At 51.3% G+C, this 15000-nt stretch overlaps 1 protein-coding gene across 1 annotated transcript in view; it reads right to left on the reverse strand.

The window, feature by feature from the left end:
• Positions 1-2227: 2227 nt before the first annotated feature.
• dnajb12a (DnaJ heat shock protein family (Hsp40) member B12a) overlaps positions 2228-15000 on the reverse strand; it is a 19302-nt gene continuing 6529 nt past the window's right edge. The window contains exons 8-9 of the mRNA XM_080547668.1: positions 3628-3754; positions 2228-2792 (exon numbers count right to left, since the gene is read on the reverse strand). Of these exons, the coding sequence (XP_080403794.1) occupies positions 3645-3754 (110 nt within the window). The 3' untranslated portion in view covers positions 2228-2792; positions 3628-3644. The remainder of the gene's footprint in view (positions 2793-3627; positions 3755-15000) is intronic.

The following is a 15000-nucleotide window of genomic DNA, read 5'->3' on the forward strand; positions in this document are numbered from 1 at the left end:
TGACGATGCCCATGGCGCCGGTCCCGCAGCACACGTCCAAGAGGGTACCCCCACCACCCCCACCTCCTCCCCCTCCGTCCGTTCTCCCTCCCTCCCCCGGGAGGCCCATCTCTCTCACGGTTTGGTACAGGACCTCCGCTGCTCCCTGGTTCACCTGGAAGAAGGCGTCAGCGGAGATGCGGAAGTTGAACCCCAGCAACTGTGGACAACAGGAATGAAAACATGAAAACACTTTACTGAGGAGCAGAGTGGGGGTCTCTCATAATCATTTGACATTGTTCCATAATCCCATCCCAAAAGGCCATTTGGGGGAAAGTGTCAAGTGACTTTCCCTCTTGTGTAGTAACCAAAAAACGAGGAGGTAGAGCTGCCGTCTAATGATGGCAAGATAGGCGGTTCGAGCGCCGGCTGACCGGCACCTTGCATGGTAGCTTGGCCGTCATTGGTGTGTGAATGTGTGTGTGAACGGGTGAATGAGAGGCCGTTGTAAAGTGCTTTGGAAATAAAGGCGCTATATAAGTGCAGTCCATTCCATTATGTCTTGTTAACTTGGCACTCTAGAGTAGCTTTAAGTTATTGTCCTTGGGTCTAAAAGCCTTAGTTGAGTCATCTGTACAGTCCTACAATTGTTCTGGGCGGTCCAGTGGTCCAGCACCACAGCCTACAGCACACAGACACACACACACACAGACACACAGACACACAGGGCCAGTTTGAATCCGGCCCATATCCTGCTCACACACCCTCTCCCCCTTCCTTTCCTGTCTGTCTTCACTACGGTATCTATCCAATAACAAACAACAGTGGGACTGCCCACCGAAAAAAAGTCACTTAAATGTTACCAAAGTAGTCTAGACTACGTTACAACATCATACTGCACCCGTCCATCTCCAGGCCTTGAAACATCTCACCACATCTGAGTCAGAACATGTTTTCTAGTGGTAGCCTAAATAGTGTCACACTGTTATTTAGTTGGGGTTAGGGTTAGGGTTAGTTGTCTTTACTGTGTTTTTTGATAGGCCTAATTAATGATATTTATTGTTTTATTATCTTGTCCAATTTGTGAGTGCTTTAGCATGGCACCATAGTGTTTATATAGCCTATGTGTGTGTGTGTGTGTGCGTGCGTGCGTGCGTGTGTGTGTGTGTGTGTGTGTGTGTGTGTGTGTGTGTGTATGCGTGTGTATAGGAACTCAAAACTTGTAATGGGAGGATTGGGACCCCCCAAACCCAGGCTCCTGGTACAGAGCAGTGCGTTCAATATTCACCTTCTCATGCAGGTGTGTCTGGCCGTGGAGGAGCTGGTAGGGAGACTCCTCGTGGCTGCAGCGGGTCATGGAGCTCTCCTGGAAGTACAGCGAGTCCAGCTGACACACAGACCCAGGACCCTGGGTGAAGCAGTCCACCAGCGCGGCCTTGTGGACGCCCACCTCCCCCGGGGTGAGCCCCTGCGGGTGGAAGTACACCACCGCCATGGCGCGGCCCTCGGCGTTGGTCCTCACCGTGACCTCCCGCCAGTGACCCCTGCCGTTGAACAGGAGGCAGGGCGCCAGCGGAGAGAGGCGGAGGAAGTCCTGGTAGCACCTGCAGGGTATATACAGGAATCTTGAGGTTGATTTGAAAGTGACAGTTGGATCTAAGTGACAGTTGGATCTAAGTGACAGTTGACACTAGAACAGTGTCTGAGGAGCCAGTCAAACTGGCTCGCTGCTGCCACCGTGTGGATTTTTAGTGTATTACATGGTGGGCGTGATGACTATTATTGACTATCGTTTACTGTTGACATTTTAGCCACTTTCGATTCCTAACTCACAGCTTAATTTACATTTCCATGTTTGGCATTTAGCAGACGCCTTATTCCAAAGCGACTTACAATCAATACATTTGACTAAGCAAGTGAATAAATGGCAAAATTAAATTAATTAAAATTAAATTAATTAAGTGAATCATCAATCCACCAGTCGTAGCAGGAAGAGTAATCCAGCTCAGGCCCGGGGCCACTGGCAGTCTCTGTGATAGAAGGAAAGACATCTTCTTCTATCACCTTCTTCTAAACCTACATTTTTTTTTTTTTTACGACCCATAAAAAACAACATTACATTTTCAAAACACAATATTTCGCACAAAACATCGCAAACATTCGGACAATCATGCTAAACAATAAAACATAATTCAGATATATGTATATATAAAAAAAGAAACACATTCCACACAGATTGTTAGAGGGTTTTAAATTTAATAAATACAGATTTATATTCTTTGTGCAATCATATTCAATAATCCAACAGGCTACAAGCAAATCCACAGGGTACATGAAACGATCTCATTAATGACGTTAGATTGATAAACTCCATCTAGCCCTGCACTGTTAAAAGGACAACATATATACAGGTAGAAACTATAAAAAAAAAATTGGCTCAGATGTCTAAGAGAAGGCCTTTAGGTTCCTCAAAATATGGATGAAAACTCTTTTTAAAAACGGCTTTATTTCAGCAGCTTCGGTGTATGTATACCATTCAAAAACAATAACTGTCATCGTCAGGAGACCGTGACAGCGACTAGACGTCCTCCAGCTGTTGTTGCCTTGTCCGTTTTTTCTACACAGGAAGTCAGGACTGTTCTACAGGAAGTCAGTCCACAGGAACATGATGCAGTCTGCAGCCCACAGGGAGTAAGGCATCTCAGATTCTCTTGGATTGCGGCTTCTTCTTCTTCTTGGGCTCCAGTTTGTGTGGGCGTCAACGGAGCATTTACGTATCCATTTCCTCTCATTTAATTCAAGTACCAAATAATCTGAGGAAAAAGAGAGGAATGAACAAATGACATGTTGTTACTGTCGTCTACGAGGCAAGGCTACTTTTAAATTAGAGGCCCTTATTTCCATAAGTATCTTCAAGCGTAGATTAAAGGATGTGGTCACCGCTCGATGTACCTGCTTTGGTTAGACTTCTCAATGTTTTAATCACCTTGTAAATACCCCTACCATTGTTTGTCTATTGTATTGTTGCCACTGTCTTATGTCCTGTCTTGTTATTTGAACTGTTTTTTAAGCTACTATTTTGACCCTGTCTTGGCCAGGTCTCTCTTGTAAAAGAGGTTTTAACCTCAATGTGACTTCCTGGTAAAATAAAGCTAAAAAAAAAAAAAAAAAAAAAAGGCCAGGTTATTTGTAGAGCACATTTCATACAACAAGGGGCAATTCAAAGTGCTTTACATACAGCATAAACAAAAATCCAACAGTAGTTATTGAAATAAAACAATAATGATGCTAACTGTATGAGCTCACCCTTACCTGTGTGTCAGGGCTGTCTATCCGTGTACCAGGACCTGATCTTACCTGTGTGTCAGGTGGTCTTACCTGTGTGTCAGGTGGTCTTACCTGTGTGTCAGGTGGTTCTATCTGATCTTACCTGTGTGTCAGGTGGTCTTACCTGTGTGTCAGGTGGTTCTATCTGATCTTACCTGTGTGTCAGGTGATCTTACCTGTGTGTCAGGTGGGTCTATCTGGTCTTACCTGTGTGTCAGGTGATCTTACCTGTGTGTCAGGTGGTCTTACCTGTGTGTCAGGTGATCTTACCTGTGTGTCAGGTGGTCTTCCTGTGTGTCAGGTGGGTCTATCTGATCTTACCTGTGTGTCAGGTGGGTCTATCCGTGGATCTCAGACAGTCTGGAGCAGCTGGGCGTTCCCATCCTCTGGGCCCGCTGGTACAGCTCAGAGTCCCCGAAGTAGCGAGCCCGGTACAGCAGGCCTTCCTCTGAGACACACACACACACGCACACACACACACAGGCACACACACACACACACAAGATCAGGGTATATACAGGAATCTTGAGGTTAATTTGAAGGTGACAGTTGGATCTAAGTGACAGTTGGATCTAAGTGACAGTTGACACTAGAACAGCCGTGTCTATGTTACCTACTCAGGGTATATACAGGAATCTGGAGGTTAATTTCAATACCTTTCTAAGACTTTTTAAAGACTGTGTCAATATTTTTCCAGACCTCACCGCCACTTCGAGCTGTAACCGTTTACATCAGTGACACACCTTTAACTTAACAGTTTTAGTTTGCAACAGACTAGACCACTATCATACAACAGAATGTCCGGTTCATCTTTGGACAGAGTCTAATTCAGAAAAATACCTACAAAATTCAAGACCTCATAAAATCGTGATAAGGCGTTTTAATACTCATCAAGGGTCTTGATTTATCCCAAATTGATTTATCAACTTTTAATACTTTTCAAGACACCGTGGATACCCTGAAGAAATATGTCAGATGATAGAAATCAAATGTCAACGGTCATCTACACAAACACACACACACACACACACACACACACACACACACACACACAACGGTCATCTACACAATATGTGACAGCAGCTGGTGAAAGCAGGGTAGGCGCAATAAGCCACGGCTTCAGCCTACACCTTTTTGGCCCTGATGTTATAAATTGTGACTATGTACATTTTCTTATATCTGTATTGTGAATTGTATAGGGGACCAAAATAAACATTCTCAATCAATCAAATCAATCAAAGCGGGAACAAGTCAGCGACCCACCAAATGTTCTGACTTTTATTCTGACGTTGTCGACGTTGTTGAAAATCAAGGACACACTCGCTAGTCAAGCCAAACCACTGCAATGCACTGGATTCTACACTAACCAGGTAGTAGTGGGGATATTACTCACTGAATCCTTCGCATTGCAATAATTTGCAACATCGAAATTCATTAAACATTTTCGGAATAAAAGTCTGAAATGTTTTTTATTGGTTGCCGACTTGTATCCACTTTCACCAGCTGCTGTCACATTTACGGAAGACATCTCAACAACGCAACAATCAGTCAGACAATATCAATTTGCAGCGCGCAATGTCATAAGAATATGAAACATGTCGATGTGCTAAAGGTCTGTTGCTTTTAGAGGTTAGGGTCTCTCTAAGTTACTGTGTTGGTTTTAGAGGTTAGGGTTAGGGGATCTCTAAGTTACTGTGTTGGTTTTAGAGGTTAGGGTTAGAGGGTCTCTCTAAGTTACTGTGTTGCTTTTAGAGGTTAGGGTTAGAGGGTCTCTCTAAGTTACTGTGTTGGTTTTAGAGGTTAGGGTTAGAGGATCTCTAAGTTACTGTGTTGGTTTTAGAGGCTAGGGTTAGGGGATCTCTAAGTTACTGTGTTGGTTTTAGAGGTTAGGGGATCTCTAAGTTACTGTGTTGGTTTTAGAGGTTAGGGGATCTCTAAGTTACTGTGTTGCTTTTAGAGGTTAGGGGATCTCTAAGTTACTGTGTTGGTTTTAGAGGTTAGGGTTAGGGGGTCTCTAAGTTACTGTGTTGGTTTTAGAGGTTAGGGTTAGAGGGTCTCTCTAAGTTACTGTGTTGCTTTTAGAGGTTAGGGTTAGAGGGTCTCTCTAAGTTACTGTGTTGGTTTTAGAGGTTAGGGTTAGAGGATCTCTAAGTTACTGTGTTGGTTTTAGAGGCTAGGGTTAGGGGATCTCTAAGTTACTGTGTTGGTTTTAGAGGTTAGGGGATCTCTAAGTTACTGTGTTGGTTTTAGAGGTTAGGGGATCTCTAAGTTACTGTGTTGCTTTTAGAGGTTAGGGTTAGAGGGTCTCTCTAAATTACTGTTGGTTTTAGGGCTCAGGCTTAGGGTAAGGGGGTCTCTATGTTACTGTTGGTTTTAGAGGTTAGGGTTAGGGGGTCTCTCTAAGTCAGTGGTCTTCAACCAGGGGTCCGCGACCCCTAGGGGGTCCGCAGAGGTACTGCAGGGGGTCTCTCTAAGTTACTCTGTTGGGGTTAGGGGGTCTCTCTGACTCACTCTGTTGGGGTTAGGGGGTCTCTCTGTCTCACTCTGTTGGGGTTAGGGGGGTCTCTCTGTCTCACTCTGTTGGGGTTAGGGGGTCTCTCTGTCTCACTCTGTTGGGGTTAGGGGGTCTCTCTCTGTCTCACTCTGTTGGGGTTAGGGGGTCTCTCTCTGTCTCACTCTGTTGGGGTTAGGGGGTCTCTCTGTCTCACTCTGTTGGGGTTAGGGGGTCTCTCTGTCTCACTCTGTTGGGGTTAGGGGGTCTCTCTGTCTCACTCTGTTGGGGTTAGGGGGTCTCTCTGTCTCACTCTGTTGGGGTTAGGGGGGTCTCTCTCTGTCTCACTCTGTTGGGGTTAGGGGGTCTCTCTCTGTCTCACTCTGTTGGGGTTAGGGGGTCTCTCTCTGTCTCACTCTGTTGGGGTTAGGGGGTCTCTCTCTGTCTCACTCTGTTGGGGTTAGGGGGTCTCTCTCTGTCTCACTCTGTTGGGGTTAGGGGGTCTCTCTCTGTCTCACTCTGTTGGGGTTAGGGGGTCTCTCTGACTCACTCTGTTGGGGTTAGGGGGTCTCTCTCTGTCTCACTCTGTTGGGGTTAGGGGGGTCTCTCTGTCTCACTCTGTCGGGGTTAGGGGGTCTCTCTCTGTCTCACTCTGTTGGGGTTAGGGGGTCTCTCTCTGTCTCACTCTGTTAGGGTTAGGGGGTCTCTCTGTCTCACTCTGTTGGGGTTAGGGGGTCTCTCTGACTCACTCTGTTGGGGTTAGGGGGTCTCTCTCTGTCTCACTCTGTTGGGGTTAGGGGGTCTCTCTCTGTCTCACTCTGTTAGGGGTTAGGGGGTCTCTCTCTGTCTCACTCTGTTGGGGTTAGGGGGTCTCTCTCTGTCTCACTCTGTTGGGGTTAGGGGGTCTCTCTCTGTCTCACTCTGTTAGGGGTTAGGGGGTCTCTCTGTCTCACTCTGTTGGGGTTAGAGGGTCTCTCTGTCTCACTCTGTTGGGGTTAGGGGGTCTCTCTCTGTCTCACTCTGTTGGGGTTAGGGGGTCTCTCTCTGTCTCACTCTGTTGGGGTTAGGGGGGTCTCTCTCTGTCTCACTCTGTTGGGGTTAGGGGGTCTCTCTCTGTCTCACTCTGTTGGGGTTAGGGGGTCTCTCTCTGTCTCACTCTGTTGGGGTTAGGGGGTCTCTCTCTGTCTCACTCTGTTGGGGTTAGGGGGTCTCTCTGTCTCACTCTGTTAGGGTTAGGGGGTCTCTCTGTCTCACTCTGTTGGGGTTAGGGGGTCTCTCTCTGTCTCACTCTGTTGGGGTTAGGGGGTCTCTCTCTGTCTCACTCTGTTGGGGTTAGGGGGTCTCTCTCTGTCTCACTCTGTTGGGGTTAGGGGGTCTCTCTGTCTCACTCTGTTGGGGTTAGGGGGTCTCTCTCTGTCTCACTCTGTTGGGGTTAGGGGGTCTCTCTCTGTCTCACTCTGTTGGGGTTAGGGGGTCTCTCTCTGTCTCACTCTGTTGGGGTTAGGGGGTCTCTCTCTGTCTCACTCTGTTGGGGTTAGGGGGGTCTCTCTCTGTCTCACTCTGTTGGGGTTAGGGGGTCTCTCTGTCTCACTCTGTTGGGGTTAGGGGGTCTCTCTCTGTCTCACTCTGTTGGGGTTAGGGGGTCTCTCTCTGTCTCACTCTGTTGGGGGTTAGGGGGTCTCTCTCTGTCTCACTCTGTTGGGGTTAGGGGGTCTCTCTATCTCACTCTGTTGGGGTTAGGGGGTCTCTCTCTGTCTCACTCTGTTGGGGTTAGGGTCTCTCTCTGTCTCACTCTGTTGGGGTTAGGGGGTCTCTCTGACTCACTCTGTTGGGGTTAGGGGGTCTCTCTGTCTCACTCTGTTGGGGTTAGGGGGTCTCTCTCTCTCTCACTCTGTTGGGGTTAGGGGGTCTCTCTCTGTCTCACTCTGTTGGGGTTAGAGGGTCTCTCTGTCTCACTCTGTTGGGGTTAGGGGGTCTCTCTGTCTCACTCTGTTGGGGTTAGGGGGTCTCTCTCTGTCTCACTCTGTTGGGGTTAGGGGGTCTCTCTCTGTCTCACTCTGTTGGGGTTAGGGGGTCTCTCTGTCTCACTCTGTTGGGGTTAGGGGGTCTCTCTCTGTCTCACTCTGTTGGGGTTAGGGGGTCTCTCTGTCTCACTCTGTTGGGGTTAGGGGGTCTCTCTCTGACTCACTCTGTTGGGGTTAGGGGGGTCTCTCTGTCACACTCTGTTGGGGTTAGAGGGTCTCTCTCTGTCTCACTCTGTTGGGGTTAGAGGGTCTCTCTCTGACTCACTCTGTTGGGGTTAGGGGGTCTCTCTCTGTCTCACTCTGTTGGGGTTAGGGGGTCTCTCTGTCTCACTCTGTTGGGGTTAGGGGGTCTCTCTCTATCTCACTCTGTTGGGGTTAGGGGGGTCTCTCTCTGTCTCACTCTGTTAGGGTTAGGGGGTCTCTCTCTGTCTCACTCTGTTAGGGTTAGGGGGTCTCTCTGTCTCACTCTGTTGGGGTTAGGGGGGTCTCTCTGTCTCACTCTGTTGGGGTTAGGGGGTCTCTCTCTGTCTCACTCTGTTGGGGTTAGGGGGTCTCTCTCTGTCTCACTCTGTTGGGGTTAGGGGGTCTCTCTCTGTCTCACTCTGTTGGGGTTAGGGGGTCTCTCTGTCTCACTCTGTTGGGGTTAGGGGGTCTCTCTCTATCTCACTCTGTTGGGGTTAGGGGGGTCTCTCTCTGTCTCACTCTGTTGGGGTTAGAGGGGTCTCTCTCTGTCTCACTCTGTTGGGGTTAGGGGGTCTCTCTCTGTCTCACTCTGTTGGGGTTAGAGGGTCTCTCTCTGTCTCACTCTGTTGGGGTTAGGGGGTCTCTCTCTATCTCACTCTGTTGGGGTTAGGGGGTCTCTCTGTCTCACTCTGTTGGGGTTAGGGGGGTCTCTCTGTCTCACTCTGTTGGGGTTAGAGGGTCTCTCTGTCTCACTCTGTTAGGGGTTAGGGGGTCTCTCTCTGTCTCACTCTGTTGGGGTTAGGGGGTCTCTCTCTGTCTCACTCTGTTGGGGTTAGGGGGTCTCTCTGTCTCACTCTGTTGGGGTTAGGGGGTCTCTCTCTGTCTCACTCTGTTGGGGTTAGGGGGTCTCTCTCTGTCTCACTCTGTTGGGGTTAGGGGGTCTCTCTGACTCACTCTGTTGGGGTTAGAGGGTCTCTCTCTGTCTCACTCTGTTGGGGTTAGGGGGTCTCTCTCTCTCTCACTCTGTTGGGGTTAGGGGGTCTCTCTCTGTCTCACTCTGTTGGGGTTAGGGGGTCTCTCTCTGTCTCACTCTGTTGGGGTTAGGGGGTCTCTCTCTGTCTCACTCTGTTGGGGTTAGGGGGGTCTCTCTGTCTCACTCTGTTGGGGTTAGGGGGTCTCTCTCTGTCTCACTCTGTTGGGGTTAGGGGGTCTCTCTCTGTCTCACCCTGTTGGGGTTAGGGGGTCTCTCTCTGTCTCACTCTGTTGGGGTTAGGGGGTCTCTCTCTGTCTCACTCTGTTGGGGTTAGGGGGGTCTCTCTATCTCACTCTGTTGGGGTTAGGGGGTCTCTCTCTGTCTCACTCTGTTGGGGTTAGGGGGGTCTCTCTCTGTCTCACTCTGTTGGGGTTAGGGGGTCTCTCTGTCTCACTCTGTTGGGGTTAGGGGGGTCTCTCTCTGTCTCACTCTGTTGGGGTTAGGGGGTCTCTCTGTCTCACTCTGTTGGGGTTAGAGGGGTCTCTCTCTGTCTCACTCTGTTGGGGTTAGGGGGTCTCTCTCTGTCTCACTCTGTTGGGGTTAGGGGGTCTCTCTCTGTCTCACTCTGTTGGGGTTAGGGGGTCTCTCTCTGTCTCACTCTGTTGGGGTTAGGGGGTCTCTCTGTCTCACTCTGTTGGGGTTAGGGGGTCTCTCTGTCTCACTCTGTTGGGGTTAGGGGGTCTCTCTCTGTCTCACTCTGTTGGGGTTAGGGGGGTCTCTCTCTGTCTCACTCTGTTGGGGTTAGGGGGGTCTCTCTCTGTCTCACTCTGTTGGGGTTAGGGGGTCTCTCTCTGTCTCACTCTGTTGGGGTTAGGGGGTCTCTCTCTGTCTCACTCTGTTGGGGTTAGGGGGTCTCTCTGTCTCACTCTGTTGGGGTTAGGGGGTCTCTCTCTGTCTCACTCTGTTGGGGTTAGGGGGTCTCTCTCTGTCTCACTCTGTTAGGGGTTAGGGGGTCTCTCTGTCTCACTCTGTTGGGGTTAGGGGGTCTCTCTCTGTCTCACTCTGTTGGGGTTAGGGGGTCTCTCTGTCTCACTCTGTTGGGGTTAGGGGGTCTCTCTCTGTCTCACTCTGTTGGGGTTAGGGGGTCTCTCTCTGTCTCACTCTGTTGGGGTTAGGGGGTCTCTCTGTCTCACTCTGTTGGGGTTAGGGGGGTCTCTCTCTGTCTCACTCTGTTGGGGTTAGGGGGGTCTCTCTGTCTCACTCTGTTAGGGGTTAGGGGGTCTCTCTGTCTCACTCTGTTGGGGTTAGGGGGTCTCTCTGTCTCACTCTGTTGGGGTTAGGGGGGTCTCTCTGTCTCACTCTGTTGGGGTTAGGGGGGTCTCTCTGTCTCACTCTGTTGGGGTTAGGGGTCTCTCTGTCTCACTCTGTTGGGGTTAGGGGGTCTCTCTGTCTCACTCTGTTGGGGTTAGGGGGTCTCTCTGTCTCACTCTGTTGGGGTTAGGGGGTCTCTCTGTCTCACTCTGTTGGGGTTAGGGGGTCTCTCTGTCTCACTCTGTTGGGGTTAGGGGGTCTCTCTCTGTCTCACTCTGTTGGGGTTAGGGGGGTCTCTCTCTGTCTCACTCTGTTGGGGTTAGGGGGTCTCTCTGTCTCACTCTGTTGGGGTTAGGGGGTCTCTCTCTGTCTCACTCTGTTGGGGTTAGGGGGTCTCTCTCTGTCTCACTCTGTTGGGGTTAGGGGGTCTCTCTGTCTCACTCTGTTGGGGTTAGGGGGTCTCTCTCTGTCTCACTCTGTTAGGGGTTAGGGGGTCTCTCTCTGTCTCACTCTGTTGGGGTTAGGGGGTCTCTCTGTCTCACTCTGTTGGGGTTAGGGGGTCTCTCTCTGTCTCACTCTGTTGGGGTTAGGGGGTCTCTCTCTGTCTCACTCTGTTGGGGTTAGGGGGTCTCTCTCTGTCTCACTCTGTTGGGGTTAGGGGGGTCTCTCTCTGTCTCACTCTGTTGGGGTTAGGGGGTCTCTCTCTGTCTCACTCTGTTGGGGTTAGGGGGGTCTCTCTCTGTCTCACTCTGTTGGGGTTAGGGGGTCTCTCTCTGTCTCACTCTGTTGGGGTTAGAGGGTCTCTCTGTCTCACTCTGTTGGGGTTAGGGGGGTCTCTCTGTCTCACTCTGTTGGGGTTAGGGGGGTCTCTCTGTCTCACTCTGTTGGGGTTAGGGGGGTCTCTCTGTCTCACTCTGTTGGGGTTAGGGGGTCTCTCTCTGTCTCACTCTGTTGGGGTTAGAGGGTCTCTCTGTCTCACTCTGTTGGGGTTAGGGGGGTCTCTCTCTGTCTCACTCTGTTGGGGTTAGGGGGTCTCTCTCTGTCTCACTCTGTTGGGGTTAGGGGGGTCTCTCTCTGTCTCACTCTGTTGGGGTTAGAGGGTCTCTCTGTCTCACTCTGTTGGGGTTAGGGGGTCTCTCTCTGTCTCACTCTGTTGGGGTTAGGGGGTCTCTCTGTCTCACTCTGTTGGGGTTAGGGGGTCTCTCTGTCTCACTCTGTTGGGGTTAGGGGGTCTCTCTCTGTCTCACTCTGTTGGGGTTAGGGGGTCTCTCTGTCTCACTCTGTTGGGGTTAGGGGGTCTCTCTCTGACTCACTCTGTTGGGGGTTAGGGGGTCTCTCTCTGTCTCACTCTGTTGGGGTTAGAGGGTCTCTCTCTGTCTCACTCTGTTGGGGTTAGGGGGTCTCTCTCTGTCTCACTCTGTTGGGGTTAGGGGGTCTCTCTCTGTCTCACTCTGTTGGGGTTAGGGGGTCTCTCTCTGTCTCACTCTGTTGGGGTTAGGGGGTCTCTCTGTCTCACTCTGTTGGGGTTAGAGGGTCTCTCTGTCTCACTCTGTTGGGGTTAGGGGGTCTCTCTCTGTCACACTCTGTTGGGGTTAGGGGGTCTCTCTCTGTCTCACTCTGTTGGGGTTAGGGGGTCTCTCTCTGTCTCACTCTGTTGGGGTTAGGGGGGTCTCTCTCTGACTCACTCTGTTAGGGTTAGGGGGTCTCTCTCTGTCTCACTCTGTTGGGGTTAGGGGGTCTCTCTGTCTCACTCTGTTGGGGTTAGGGGGTCTCTCTCTGTCTCACTCTGTTGGGGTTAGGGGGTCTCTCTGTCTCACTCTGTTGGGGTTAGGGGGTCTCTCTGTCTCACTCTGTTAGGGGTTAGGGGGTCTCTCTGTCTCACTCTGTTGGGGTTAGGGGGTCTCTCTCTGTCTCACTCTGTTGGGGTTAGGGGGTCTCTCTGTCTCACTCTGTTAGGGGTTAGGGGGTCTCTCTCTGTCTCACTCTGTTGGGGTTAGGGGGTCTCTCTGTCTCACTCTGTTAGGGGTTAGAGGGTCTCTCTGTCTCACTCTGTTGGGGTTAGGGGGTCTCTCTCTGTCTCACTCTGTTGGGGTTAGGGGGTCTCTCTGTCTCACTCTGTTGGGGTTAGGGGGTCTCTCTCTGTCTCACTCTGTTGGGGTTAGGGGGTCTCTCTGTCTCACTCTGTTGGGGTTAGGGGGTCTCTCTCTGTCTCACTCTGTTGGGGTTAGGGGGTCTCTCTCTGACTCACTCTGTTGGGGTTAGAGGGTCTCTCTGTCTCACTCTGTTGGGGTTAGAGGGTCTCTCTCTGTCTCACTCTGTTGGGGTTAGGGGGTCTCTCTCTGACTCACTCTGTTGGGGTTAGAGGGTCTCTCTGTCTCACTCTGTTGGGGTTAGGGGGGTCTCTCTCTGTCTCACTCTGTTGGGGTTAGGGGGTCTCTCTCTGTCTCACTCTGTTAGGGGTTAGGGGGGTCTCTCTCTGTCTCACTCTGTTGGGGTTAGGGGGTCTCTCTCTGTCTCACTCTGTTGGGGTTAGGGGGTCTCTCTGTCTCACTCTGTTGGGGTTAGGGGGGTCTCTCTCTGTCTCACTCTGTTGGGGTTAGGGGGTCTCTCTCTGACTCACTCTGTTGGGGTTAGGGGGTCTCTCTGTCTCACTCTGTTGGGGTTAGGGGGTCTCTCTCTGTCTCACTCTGTTAGGGGTTAGGGGGTCTCTCTCTGTCTCACTCTGTTGGGGTTAGGGGGTCTCTCTGTCTCACTCTGTTGGGGTTAGGGGGGTCTCTCTGTCTCACTCTGTTAGGGGTTAGGGGGTCTCTCTGTCTCACTCTGTTGGGGTTAGAGGGTCTCTCTCTGTCTCACTCTGTTGGGGGTTAGGGGGGTCTCTCTGTCTCACTCTGTTGGGGTTAGGGGGGTCTCTCTCTGTCTCACTCTGTTGGGGTTAGGGGGTCTCTCTCTGTCTCACTCTGTTGGGGTTAGGGGGTCTCTCTGTCTCACTCTGTTGGGGTTAGGGGGGTCTCTCTCTGTCTCACTCTGTTGGGGTTAGGGGGTCTCTCTCTGTCTCACTCTGTTGGGGTTAGAGGGTCTCTCTCTGTCTCACTCTGTTGGGGTTAGGGGGTCTCTCTCTGTCTCACTCTGTTGGGGTTAGGGGGTCTCTCTCTGTCTCACTCTGTTGGGGTTAGGGGGTCTCTCTGTCTCACTCTGTTGGGGTTAGGGGGTCTCTCTAAGTTACTCTGTTGGGGTTAGGGGGTCTCTCTGACTCACTCTGTTGGGGTTAGGGGGGTCTCTCTCTGTCTCACTCTGTTGGGGTTAGGGGGGTCTCTCTCTGTCTCACTCTGTTGGGGTTAGGGGGTCTCTCTGTCTCACTCTGTTGGGGTTAGGGGGTCTCTCTGTCTCACTCTGTTGGGGTTAGGGGGTCTCTCTAAGTTACTCTGTTGGGGTTAGAGGGTCTCTCTCTGTCTCACTCTGTTGGGGTTAGGGGGTCTCTCTCTGTCTCACTCTGTTAGGGTTAGGGGGTCTCTCTCTGTCTCACTCTGTTGGGGTTAGGGGGTCTCTCTCTGTCTCACTCTGTTGGGGTTAGGGGGTCTCTCTATCTCACTCTGTTGGGGTTAGGGGGTCTCTCTCTGTCTCACTCTGTTGGGGTTAGGGGGTCTCTCTCTATCTCACTCTGTTGGGGTTAGGGGGGTCTCTCTGTCTCACTCTGTTGGGGTTAGGGGGTCTCTCTCTGTCTCACTCTGTTGGGGTTAGAGGGGTCTCTCTCTGTCTCACTCTGTTAGGGGTTAGGGGGTCTCTCTCTGTCTCACTCTGTTGGGGTTAGGGGGTCTCTCTCTGTCTCACTCTGTTGGGGTTAGGGGGTCTCTCTGTCTCACTCTGTTGGGGTTAGGGGGTCTCTCTGTCTCACTCTGTTGGGGTTAGGGGGTCTCTCTCTGTCTCACTCTGTTGGGGTTAGGGGGTCTCTCTATCTCACTCTGTTGGGGTTAGGGGGTCTCTCTCTGTCTCACTCTGTTGGGGTTAGGGGGTCTCTCTCTGTCTCACTCTGTTGGGGTTAGAGGGTCTCTCTCTGACTCACTCTGTTGGGGTTAGGGGGTCTCTCTCTGTCTCACTCTGTTGGGGTTAGGGGGTCTCTCTGTCTCACTCTGTTGGGGTTAGAGGGGTCTCTCTCTGTCTCACTCTGTTGGGGTTAGGGGGTCTCTCTCTGTCTCACTCTGTTGGGGTTAGGGGGTCTCTCTCTGTCTCACTCTGTTGGGGTTAGGGGGTCTCTCTCTGTCTCACTCTGTTGGGGTTAGGGGGTCTCTCTCTGTCTCACTCTGTTGGGGTTAGGGGGTCTCTCTCTGTCTCACTCTGTTGGGGTTAGGGGGTCTCTCTGTCTCACTCTGTTGGGGTTAGGGGGTCTCTCTGTCTCACTCTGTTGGGGTTAGGGGGTCTCTCTCTGTCTCACTCTGTTGGGGTTAGAGGGTCTCTCTGTCTCACTCTGTTGGGGTTAGGGGGTCTCTCTCTGTCTCACTCTGTTGGGGTTAGGGGGTCTCTCTCTGTCTCACTCTGTTGGGGTTAGAGGGTCTCTCTCTGACTCACTCTGTTGGGGTTAGGGGGGTCTCTCTGTCTCACTCTGTTGGGGTTAGGGGGTCTCTCTCTGTCTCACTCTGTTGGGGTTAGGGGGTCTCTCTCTGTCTCACTCTGTTGGGGTTAGGGGGTCTCTCTGTCTCACTCTGTTGGGGTTAGGG

This window comes from Nansenia antarctica (assembly GCF_963989245.1).
Source record: "Nansenia antarctica genome assembly, chromosome: 17".
Lineage (NCBI taxonomy): Eukaryota > Metazoa > Chordata > Actinopteri > Argentiniformes > Microstomatidae > Nansenia > Nansenia antarctica.